Source organism: Pteropus alecto, unplaced genomic scaffold (assembly GCF_000325575.1).
Source record: "Pteropus alecto unplaced genomic scaffold, ASM32557v1 scaffold40, whole genome shotgun sequence".
In the NCBI taxonomy this organism is placed as follows: Eukaryota; Metazoa; Chordata; class Mammalia; order Chiroptera; family Pteropodidae; genus Pteropus; species Pteropus alecto.
In genome coordinates, this window is record NW_006431919.1 from 18,198,828 (window position 1) to 18,211,306 (window position 12,479).

The 12,479-nt window shown below is 53.2% G+C and overlaps 1 protein-coding gene across 1 annotated transcript; it reads right to left on the reverse strand.

The window, feature by feature from the left end:
• Window positions 1-5,370: 5,370 nt before the first annotated feature.
• Window positions 5,371-12,473, reverse strand: BOD1 (biorientation of chromosomes in cell division 1). The gene is made up of 4 exons (XM_006906525.2): window positions 12,362-12,473; window positions 9,257-9,381; window positions 7,064-7,260; window positions 5,371-6,115 (listed from the first exon to the last, which is right to left on the reverse strand). The coding sequence occupies exons 2-3, from the start codon at window positions 9,301-9,303 to the stop codon at window positions 7,065-7,067; spliced, it is 243 nt and encodes an 80-aa protein (XP_006906587.1). The 5' UTR covers window positions 9,304-9,381; window positions 12,362-12,473; the 3' UTR covers window positions 5,371-6,115; window position 7,064.
• Between the last annotated feature and the right edge of the window lie 6 nt (window positions 12,474-12,479).

The window sequence follows — 12,479 nt, forward strand, 5'->3', positions numbered from 1 at the left end:
GAGGGGACCTCTTGCCCGTGGTTGCCCAGGTAGGAAGCGACAGAGCGGAGGCACATCCCGCATCTCCTCCACACTGTGAGGGAAGGAGCCTGACGATCAGGCCAAGAAGCCCTGCTCTGTTGGAAACTTTTCTTCTAGGAAAAAGCAAGGTGTTTTCCTCCCCACCTGGCTCACAGGTAGTATCTCACTGGTTCCCTGTCCTGGCATGACGACATGGAGTACTTTCCTTGTGTGTATCTGAGAAAGACGGCAGGCTCTGCCACCCTAGGACTGGCATGGGCAAACACACCCCCCATGTGGGGCAGCTTGTCTCCTTGGAGCTTGATGTCAGGGTTTGGGGCTAAAGGCTCTGCTGGTGATAAAGGACCACTTTACCGGCATCAGCTGTGCAAACATCTTCCTTGGGGATGTGTGGGAAGGCCGGGAGGCTGGACCAAGGCAGGATGGAAGTGGTCCCACATGTCCGGGTCAGATGGGACCCATTTTACAACTGCAAACCACAGATGTTCCTAGCCGAGACTTAGCGAGGGAAGCGGAGTGACATATGCCATACTCCTGTTATGGAGATTTCATCCAGTAATGTCTGCTGTGTTTTCATCTACCCTCACCCAAGCATTTATGGAGAGATATCTTGGAATGGAAACCGGTAAAGTCCTAGCTTCTTAATCGCTTATGGAATAAGCGATTAATAAAGAAGTTTCTGTTAGTTTCCACAGCTCATGAAAGTGGCTGCATAGTCTTTGACCAAATTTGGAGGGTACGTTTGAGGTGGTCTAACATGGCGTATGAGGGGTAAGGCCTGGGCGGGCATCGGAAGATGGGCAGCTGCCATCAGAGTGGATGGCACTGAGCCACAGCAAGACACACAAAAAGCAGATGGGGACAGGTGGGGACGATAAGACAGCAGGAACAAAGAGAAAACAAAGGGCCAGCTTGAATCTCAAGTCCAGGGGGTCACCCTACTCTCGTCACCAAGCCTGAAGTCAGCCGAGCCACCTGCTTCGGCTGGCAGGGGCTGTCCCGTGGTGTTGAGTCACTGCTTCAGCCATTTCTTCTCTTCATTGTCACTACCCCCTGGCTGGTTTCTTCTCAAGGAGGAGCTGTAGATTCATACTACATGACCTTGAGGTGGGGGTCAGGTCAAAGGTTACAAATAGTCCCTGAGCCACCGGCTGGGGCTGGGCAAGTAGAAGTGGTACGAACTGGGCAGCAGTGACTCGGGGACAGAGGGCTGGACACTGGAATGGTAGCAGAATGTTATGATGCTATTGCCTGTATTTGGCAAAACCTTACCAGAAAGAGAGGAAGGGGCTCGGAAGAAAGCGTTCCAGTGTGTGAGCAGAAATTGAAGGGAAGAAGGCCAGCCCAGATATTCGAGGACGTGTAATGTTGGATCAGTAAACCGATTTGGGTCCCTAAAACAGCAGGAAACGAATGTTTCCCTTGACCCTTCTGAGTTCTTACCTGAGACTCCTGTAATGACATACCTGCTGGGAATACAAAAGTGTCGCCAAACCTTGACATTTTCCATGAGGAGCCAGAAATACAGATCTAGATGGGACTTTCCCCATTTTCACATACTGCTCATTAGCTGAAAACCAAACGGTAGACAATAATCACAACTCCTGGTCCATAGAACGTGGCCAGAGGGCAGAGCAGACAGCCCGTCACTTGGCACACTCTGCCCTGGACACCCACGTGACCGCAGGCAGGGGAGGAGGCTGGCTGGAACGGAGGGCGTGTGCTCAGGTATGGTCCGAGGTCACACTGATTTGACTGTTGCCTCCGTTTAGAACGAAGGGCGGACCCCAGGGGACCGGACTCACTCTGGGAAGTGGGAGGGAGGCAGAGAAGCAGAAGGCTAAAGGGATTGAGGGCTCGGAACTCAGAGGGGCTTGGGTTCCAGACTTGCTCCTCCTCCTCAGAGTCGTGTAATGAACACGTTGCTTCGCCCTGGGCCTTGGCTTCCTCGGCCACCATGGAGACCGAACCCTACCGAACAGGGTCGTGAGAATTAAGGGAATTGTGCGTTAGAACACGTCTGTCCCCTGGCAGGGGCCTGGTTCATCGACTTCTTCCTTTCAGTTTGTGAGTGTGCAGGGTGTGTGCCGCAAGCAGTGTTTGGGGCAGGAGGGCCACATGGCCGCCCGGAGACTGCAGTCAGAACAGCTGGCTGGTTCTCAGGTGGCGTGACCGGTCTGGGAGGACGGGTAATTGTTACCATGTGGCCTTGGAGTCAAGCCCACCCCCAGTGACAAGACTATAAAGGTTGACCTCCTGGCTCCTCCACGGGCAAGGTGACGGACGGGGTGCCGTGCCCAGTGCCCCCGAAAGCGCGGCCGTGCCAGCTTTCCTGTCTGTTTCCTACCCTGTCCTCGGCGTCCTGCAGGCAGCCAAGGGAGGCAGGGCCTGGTCCCCTGCCAGTGCTGATCCAGATGCAGCTTTTAAACTTAAACCTCAGTGCCAGGCTCAGGCACAAGCCAGGCCCTGCCTGACTTTGCTGGGTCCCATGGACATCTCTCCCGTCTTAGCAAGCGCGCCGTCAGAAGACTGCTTATAACTTTTGAAAGCTGAGGGGGTTGGACTTACATGCAGGTATTTCTAAGTCAAAATGTCCATAGACACAGTCCTTGCAAGGGATGAATGGGAGCATGATGATGATGATGATGATGATGATATGATGATATGATAGTCTTGCCCCTCGGGAGCTGTTAGAAGAGACACGTTTATCCACTGATTATAATTAAACTGGTATTACCAGTCAACATCTCTTGCTGTCTTAAGAGGTATCAGGAAAATGATGTTCAGAATCACCTGGAGGGCTGTTGGTGCTTCCCCAATCTCTGAATCAGCAGGTGCTGGATCTGTTAGTGTTTATTCAGTTCCCAGTGCTAGCGAGTGACAGAGTACACGGGAACCCCATGTCCCTGGATGGGTACACAGCAGCTAAGGCTAAACGGCAGTAAAAGGATCCAGTGAGGCCCGAATACCCGACAGAGGGTCCACAATCTTCGCTACAGAGCGAGGAGGAGCTAAAGCAAGCCCTGACTGGGAGGAGGGGGCCGGCAGTGACAGTCGATCATGTAGGCTAGGTCGGGGTCCACGCCAGATGGAGTGGTGTCCTGTAGACGCTGCTCCAGGCCAGTAGAACTGGACGTCAGAGACCGGGAAGGGGCTCCTCAGTGAACATGCCCACGACGCCAAGGCTTTGACGGCGTTTAAAGGTTGGTGATATCTGTCGATGTCTCAGAGGTTAGTTCTGAGCTTCACGGGGCTTTTGTGAATGGCGGTGGGAATCCAGCTGCAGGGAGGGCAGCCTCAAGGGCCGTGACCAGCTTTCCGTCTGGGAGGGACTACCGCGAGGGTGCTTAGGGGCCGTGTTTCCAGTGGCCTTGTCTTCCCCAGCGAGGAATTAGCCTTTATCTGAGAACACACGTGACTCTGCTCGGCCCCGCATGGCTGACCCTGAAGCATGTGGATTTCACTCAGGATGCAGTAGGCTTAGCAGGTGACCAGCCCGCAAGGAGGGGCAGCGGCTGGCTACTGTCTCCCAGGCCTATGCTTTGCCTTGACTTGCCTTCTCCCGGCCTGACAGTTCAGCTCTGTTTACCCAGAGGGAAGCGAGGCACGGCTCCCTTTCAGTTCGCTTGGCTGAGAGCCACAGTCCGTCCTCTGTCCTAGCAGCCTGATGTGTCTAGTTACTTCTGTAATCCGATTTTTTCAAACGAAATCATCTCTAGTCTTAATGGATAAAAACAGTGATTTAAAAAAAAGAAAACCAACCAACTCTGGTGGCTTGGCACGGAAACAGTAAGGTGGACCAAAAAATTGCCTGCTCAGAAAGGTACAAAATGTACCTTTAATAATCGGGCATTTGGGGGTGGGAAGGGTGGTCTCTCTGGGCTGTTTCATCCTTTGTGGCTGGGCTGAGGTCAGTGTTGGATGGGCAGGTGGTCGGGTCACCAGGAAGTGGCTGTGCAAACCTGCTTCCTGGGGTAGGTGCCTCCCAGGGAGGGGGGCTTCCCACTGAAGGCGCGTGGTCTTGAACGGGGTCGGGGGGCCCCCTAGTTAGGTGAGGACGTTCTTTGCCAAACATAGGACTGCTAACACTGGCCACTCCAGGCCTGTCGGCCGAGTGGAGAGGTCAGGAGGCCCTCTTCAGCTGTGGTTGTCAAACCCTAAAACTGGAAAGGACAGCGACCCATTTCAGCTGGAAGTGGACCGTGGCCATCAGGAGCTGGGACGCAGAACACCCATCAGGTGGCCCTGCCATCTGCCCTGAACAAGTGGCCAGCGTGCTTTAACGTGAGGGCACACACGCTGCCCAAGCCTTGCTGAATGTGGCAGCGCAGGCCTCATTTAGGGGCGCTGGTGGTCGAGGCGGAAGTGGCTTAACAGGGAACCAATCAAATACAGCAGAGCCTCAGAGAACGTCATTTCCTTGTGATGCTGATAAGCAAAAAAACACAAAAAGCAAAAAACAAGAGATCCGCGGCCAGGACTGGTCCGTGTGGCCTTGGCATGTTCTCCCCACGTCCACGTGGGTTTCTCCAGGTGTGTGTGAGGGTCAAGGTGTGTCTGAGCGAGTGCGGGGTGGGAAAGCATGGTGTCCGGTCCAGAGTGGGCCCCTGCCTTGGCCCTGAGCCGCCGGGACAGGTTCTGGCCCCCTGCGGCCCTGAACTGTAGTCAGTGGGTTGTAAAGTAATTACCTTGTTTTAATTTCTCTCTCTCAAATGGATGTAGAGTTCACCTTTATTTCAGCGTTTAATATTAGGAGTGCTTTGGGTCTTTATTTAGTAGTAGTTTGATGCTTTTGCGACCAGAAATATGCTGTGGGAACTTAACTTGTTTGTATCAATTAGCCAATGGTGAAGTGGGTTTTGTTCCGTCATTTCGCTTAGAGCTGCGGTTTCTGAGAACCTGTCACCGGTGTTAGGTGGGGACTTACTGTAGGTTGCAGTGTATCAGCTGAACAACACCCAGCAGTAGATGCCACCGAGACCCTCTGACATGCAAGGACGGGCCAATGTTTATGAAGGGCCAGCAGCAGACCAGAGCTCATCATGGTGCTCAGGCCCCACCCAGAACTTCTCAGTCAGAGCACCTGATTTGCTGAGCTCTCCAGGTCGCCTCCTACACACTCGTAACGCGCTGCCCTGGACTAAAGACCGGCGTCAGCAACAGTCCAGGGGAGCAGAGGGCGCGCTGCCCACTCCCAGCACCGTCTGCTGGCCTTGGGGTGCAAGCAGCCCCGAGTCTCGGCCGCCAGCCTTTCACCACCATGAAATCATGTGTTGTGCACAGGGGTGGCAGGCAGGCAGAGGGAAGGGTTTCCCTGTCACAGCCTGGGGTCTAAGATGCAGTTGAAGCTTCAGAGTATCAAATGATTTTATTATAAAAGTTAAGCTAATTATTAATCTTTAATCACTTTTGTAAAAAACAGAAATACGAGAATAAAGTAAACACACCCAAGACTTCCTATCCTTGCAAGATCAGCAGCCCTGGACAGAGAACTTGCAAACGTTTCCTTCTACCTATGTCAGCCACCTCAGCACGCTAGGGTCCTGTGTTTTGTCACCTCTAGGGGAAAGGAAACTACAGCTACAAGATATTCACATTCACAACTTTAAAGCTATTTGATGCTAATGGCTTATACTTTCTAGTTTGTGACTCAGAAACAATATCAAATAAGCACTGTCAAAAACCTACTTCCAGCTAACCTTTACTGTCATTCTTGGAAATTACACCGTTGAGACTGGTTACATTCCCTCACTGTGGCTTTTGTTTATCCCTCAGCACAAACCCTGAAATCTATACATAGCCTAGTTCAAGTCTAAAGGTTCGTTTCTGGACCACCCCAGATTGATGTAGTGTTTCTTTAGATCTCTGTAGTGTCTACTGGGTGTCATCCCCTCAGACAGGCCGGCCATATAACAGCATAGTGCAGGGGCACACAGGTCAAACTTGCTCCCTGTTCAATCAGGATCCTGCCCCAAAGTCAAGGTTGAAATCAGTGATGACCTCGGCCCGTCTTCATTCCGAAGTTGTACTGTTAGGAAATGAATCTATTTCTTCACCAAAGTCAATGAAACTTCCAAAAGATGTCAGGCATATTCTGAAAAGAAAAGAATCATATCAAAATGCGTAATGATAAGAGACTACGTTTACTTAATTTGATGATCCCAAAGGAATTTACAGTTAAACTAGGGAGACGTGGAGTGAGTGAGTGACATTCCATAATGGCACTGAGGTCTCCCGCATGGCCACAAAGACAGTTTCTCTCTGGGGTGAGGGCCCATGGGAGCCTGACGCTTTTGCACTGTTCACTTGCTCATGCTCATCAAAGGTGGCAGACAGCTTCGAGACTCTTACAGGACACCGAAGCAGAGGGAGGGGACGAGGAAACCCACCCAGCAGTCACTGACGGTGGCTGAGCACGAGCCCACTGCTCCCCTGTGACCAACGTTCTCATTTACCAGTGTCTTCTAAGCACTGCAAGAAAGCGTTTTGTGCATCTACAGCTGATTTTTACAATTAAATTCCAAATGTAATAAAAAAGCAAGTATGCGTAACAGAAGAACCCCAGGGTAATGAGGTGGTAAAACCAAATCCCCACAAATACCCAGAATTCCAGCAGGGCTCAGAGCAGAATGGGGCCCCATTTAGGACGACGCCACCTTAGAATATGCTTCGTTTGATTTTACATCCACATCGCAAGCCCGAGCTTAACTCCTGTCCAGGGGCGAGACTCGTTTAAACAGTTTCAGAAAAACAAGACTTCCATGTGAATGTCCCTCCTGCACACCGGCCGCCCCAGTGGGTGTCTAACGAGGAGTCTAGCTGTGGTTCACACGCTCGTCTCTGGTGGCAGGGACGCATATGCGCTGACACAGGAAGACACTGATTACTCCGTGGTGAAGATGACTCCTGGGCAGCAGGGGAGTCCGCCTGCGTGAATACCTTCCTGAACAGACACCCCCGGGAACGGCTCGCCCGTCTCCTATCCACCCATCGCCCCCCACGTCAGACATGCATGCTCCTGGACCCCAGAAGGGTACTGCACCTTAGGGAGCATCCTGGGACGGGGCCGCAGGGTCCTGGCTCTCCAGCTCTGGAGGGGACGCTAGGATGACTTCTTTTTTCTTGGCCGCCAGGAACTCATGAATTGCTCGCTCTATCTGTGGCCTGAAGATGTGGTTCAGTTTGGGATCCACCACCTGAGAGATTATTCTGTCCACTCCAGCCTCCAACATCCCCGACCTTGTGGAGACAGAGATCATTCTGTTATGTAGTGCCCCTGAGACTCTAGTCCCCGATACATGTCACGTGAGAGCCCAATAAACAGCCACCTGGTCAAAGCTACAGCCACTCAGGCGGTAAGGGCCATCCACTTGCCACATCCAGTTCAGGATGTTACAGTTTCACCTGAGGGGCGGTCCACGGCTAGCGGCCACCTGTTATCCCAGCTCGTGATCCCATCCACTACCACCTCCATCTGTACAAAGGAACCAAACAAACGAAGCGGCCTGTCCCAAGGACAAAGGACAAGTGACAAGATGGTCAGAAAGAACCTGATGACGGGGTGAGTGAAAACCTCAATCTCACTGTCGAAGCCAGCGAGCTTCACACCTGAGTCCACATCATCCGACATCTCTTCTCCCCCTAGTCAGAGCAGAGGTGACCCACAGCAACCGGCTACTGTCCCCGCCTCATGCAACACAAAGCCGTCAGAGCTGCAAGAGCTTATGTCGCCAGCAACTCCATATGGCATTCAAGCTGTGACTGTCACCTATCATGCGCACTAGCCATCTCGAAGGCAAACAAGTAAACACACAAGAAACAAACTGGTTCTGAGCTCCTAAGGGGCTAAAAGGCACAGCAGAGCAAAAATTAGCCAAGATGTATGCATTCGGACACATGGGACAGGGCAGTGAGGAGGGTAACGGTGACAGGAAGCACACATCTGGAGAGTTTGGAACAGAGTCCACGTAGGGTCAAACGGAAGTGTCCTCAGGGATTAAGATTCAGAGAGCGTCACAAGCACGTGGTAGGTCGTACTTATTTCCTCTCAGACTTGAGAGTCCTGGGGCCATTTGCGCCTTTGCTTGGGGTAAAAATCTGTCCTGCGGCAGGTGGGCAACAGGTACAGCGACGGAACCAGGTGAGTGAAGGCACACAGCGCCGAGTGAGGCTGAAACAGGCCCCCAACCGCTTCGGGTGAGGGGTGAACGAAGCGCTCCCTGGACTCGGGTGACGCCAGCTTATCGCCAGAAGCCACAATGTAAACTCAGCGCCGGGAGCGCAGGCAGACCCACATCACAGTCTGCGCCTCAGGAGAGCACGGGACACAGCAAGGTCAGCCAGGAGTGGGGCCACCCCTCCTCAGTCACAAGCTGACCGCTTTCCAGCTATGCCCTGCCCCAACCCTGTCTCCCCAAGGCAGAGTCCCGGGGCCGCTCGCGGGCTGCAGAAGCCTGGTCAGGGGAACAAAGCACAAAGAAAGTGCGGCTCACGCCCCTGGAGGCTGGTGCAAGGCGTGTGAGGGAACACGATGTCTCGTCAGGAGCCTAGAGCAGAAGGGAATGAGCAGGTGGCATGCAGCTAAAGGACGCAGCCATGCTTAGGGTCACAGGAGAGCCAGACCTCCCGAGGAGCTGTCCGCGCTGTGGACCTCGGGGGCAGCTCTGGGCCTGAACGGGGGTGGTGGCCGACGCTGAGGCCTGCAGCGCCTCACCTGGTGACAGCACTCCAGGGCTTAGCAGAAAACCTTCCCTTCAACACGGCATTAGCACGTGCCTCAAATTCACAGTGTGCAAGAATCACAGAGACACGTCCCAGTGTGACGTCCAAATTCACGTTTCAGGTCAAACACAGTCTAGACCAAATCAGAAAGCAGGACAATTTACACGGGTGGTAAAACTAAGCATTCGCTTGTGAGAACAAAGACGCAAGACCCTTGTGCCCAAGCTCCAGCTCCCACGGATGCTCGGCCGGCAGAGAGCAGAGGTTGCGCCTCGTGGCCCGGGATGCCTTCCGAGGCGCCCGCAGGGAGTGCGGGGGAAGCCTGCGTGGTGGGAGGAACCAGCAAGGATGTCAGCTGAAGTCTCTGCTCACTTAGACCTTAATTTCAATAAGGGGGCGGCCTGCTGCAACCCATACGTGACGTCTGTGTGCAGTGCCACCACCCTGGCCAGTGACGGGCACTCGCTTCCTTGCGAGCCTGACGTGTGAGACCGACCGCCTTTCGCTTACTTACTGAACCACGCTCTGCCTCAGCCCATTTCGCACTTGGTTTTTGTTCATCGTGGGATTCCACTCCTGCTTGTCCAGATGTGTTGACACAAAGTTATCCACTTTCTGCCTCAGGTTCTGGTAAGCGGGCTAAAATATCAGAAAGAAGGGGTGCAGTGAGACGTCAGCATAGCGGCCCCTGGCGGTCACTCGTGCAGAGCGTGGCTTCCCGCACCCTGCGGGGCACTCCCCACAACCAGGAATCACGGTGCGGACGCGAAGGGACCCCGATGTGAGTGCCGACATCATGGGGGGCAGTGCGATGCCAGATGCCTCATGCTGTGAACCCATTTACGCTTCAAGTAAGTCTACGAGGGGGTCTCATTAGTTCTGTCCTGTTCCCCCTTTAGGGATTACACGCTTAGCCTATAAAAAGTAAACACGCTGCCCACACGGCAAAGCCAAGGTCGCACCCAGGCTGTTTCTAAATCAGAGGAGCGGGTTCTAGACCGGCTCCATCGCTCACTGGCGCTCTGCCTTTCCGAGTCTCAGTTACATCCATCTGGGAAACTAATATCACTGCCCTGCTTACCTGCAGGGTATTCCCAGCAACAAAGGAGGGCCCAGGAAAGCCCTCTGCAAAAAATGAAGGGCCACCTGAACCTCAGCATGGTGCGAGATGTGGACGCAAGTCAAAGCCCGTGGAACACTGGGAAGGGCTGAGGGGGTGCAAAACGGAAGCCCAAAACGGAGCTGAGAGGCACTTACTGGTCTCCGGTGTCTCACAGGTTCTAGACCCAACGGGATCAGGACAAAGTTCGCGGGAACTTGGTAAACACGAGGAACGTGTGTTCTGAGCGGCTCTTCCCTAAACCAGGTGTGGTGGTGCTCTGCACCCACCTTCCCCCACGGTGGGCAGAGGATGCCACCCCAGCCCAGCGATGCTCGGATTAGCCGCGTGATTTGCTCTGCTCAGTGGGATGTGCGTAACAAGAGACCTTAAACGTGGCTGCACCGTCTGGCTTGGCTCTTGTGCTCTGATGGCCCTCTATGAGGGTGTGTCCTGGCTAGCCCCTGCCCCTTCAGCCTGGGACCTAGGATGAGTACATGTGCAACAGACCTAACCCCAACCCACAGCTGGGATCCGGTCCCGGGCGACCTGCAGCCTACAGCTGAGCCACCAGCTGAAGACACCAAGATCAGCTGCACCTTGATGACCTGCAGCCCTGTCCGCGTGAGAAATGCTTGTCATAAGCCAGAGAGATCTGGTTTATCAGGCAATGTTATTGTGGCCAAAGTGCGAATAGTCAGCTACGTGACATCAATGAAAAGATCAGCAGGCCTTAACTCCACGCATGGACTCTTCCAAAAGGCCAAGAAAACTGACTCACGAGGATTCTCCACTAAACCTGGAGAGGACGAGGCAGGGGGATGAGTGAGAAGTAGAATCCACACACGCCTGTGTACTATCGGCCTGGCAACTCCTGTTTCCTGGTACCCATCCTCCCCTCTCTACAAGGGTCGGGCATGTTCACCTGGCCACAGGGGTGGGTGCCCGACTCATGCTAAGACAATGCACGCACTCCTTGGGATTTTTAAACTGGAGCCGAGAGTCCCTTTCTAGAGGAAGAAGCTATAAGCTGTAATCAAGAAACACTAGTCATCAAATGGACATCTCTGTGGCAGTTAAGAACGGATCAAAGACAGCGCCGGGGGGCAGCCCTGGTCCAAATGCAGCCCTCCCCTCCTGGCGGTTTGTCCATTTAGCCCTTCCGTGGAGTCAACAGATCCTCTCCTCTGCTTAAGGAACTAGAACTGGACTTGTCACTTGGAACCATGTATCCGGATACTATACCTTCTACTATTCAAAATAACTCACCCAGTTTGAGATGACAGTTTACTGAAAAAGGACAGCAAACGTCACCAAACATGCACAGATCCAGACAACACAGAGTAATCCCCTCCTGCCATTAACACTTTATCGTATTATCTATCCCTCGCTCGACTCCCCCATAGTTTGGATGCACTGCAAAGTACATTACAGTACACTTTCCCCTAATACTTCAGCGGTCTGGGGTGGGGCCTAAAAATATGCACTTCTAACAAGTTCTCAGGTGATGTTCCTCATCCAAGGACCACACTTTGAAAACCATGGGGCTAAAGCAACGAAGAATTCAGTAACATGTGCCTGGCTAGCCCCTGCCCCTTCAGGTTACTAGCTTTGACAATAACAGTGCGGCCCGTGCACTCCATAAACGGTCTGGCCTACGTGTCAGTTTTCTACCCTGGAGTACAAGCGTTGAGGGCTGGATAGTGACTGACTCGTTCGGGTATCTACAGGGCATGGCGCGAAATAGGCCGATACATGTTCAGTGACTAAACAGACTGGGTCTCCCTAGCCTTAAGGTCTTCTCTGAAGCTCACAATCTTGCTATGAGATAGGCTCAGAGAGAAATCACTTCACTAGAGAGCCGGGCCAGTGACAGGGCCTCAACTCGCAACCATCGTCTTGTTAGAGAAGCTTAGGTAAGGGAGGAGGTGAGTGTTCCAGCAACTACGGAATGTCTGACACGGAATACAAACGACCTTGGCAACTAGGCAGCGTTAAATAGCATTTTACTGGGAGGTTGGCCTATGGTACTAGGCTCTAAAATTGTCACCAAATCCCCTTTAACTAATAACGGAACACAAAATAAAGGTGCTGGCTCGACAACAATGTACCTTAATTCAACTGCACACTCAAGTCTGCAAACCACTGAGCTAGAGAAAAGGAGGAAACATCTATGGTATTGATGACTCTGCATTCAAGCGATTCTCGCTTACTTATCTGGCTTTCTCCACTATCAACAGACTGAGGTTTGTTCTTGAGAGGCTTAAAGGAACCCCATTTGGGGAAAGAAAGGGGTTAGGCTCTAAAAACCATTATCGAAACCCCAAGTTCAGAGAAGCAGCTGGGCTAAATTAAACCGTCCGGCTCGTAGAGCCGGGGACTGGGAGCCGAACCCACGTGCGCGTCGCTCGGAAGGCTCCGCGTACCGCCCCCTGCGGTCCGACCTCACTGCTGAGATTTGTACAGGCAGCTTGTTTTCCTCTCTGGGCTGGGGAAGCAGAGAGGCGGCGGCCTCAGTACCTTGGTGTCCACGTCCGCCAGGCAGTCCCGGCGAAAGCTGTCAAACAGGCCCCGGCTCTTGAGCTGCTCCACGATGACAGCGATGAGCTGCGGGTCGCCGGGCGCCAGGGAGGCCGGG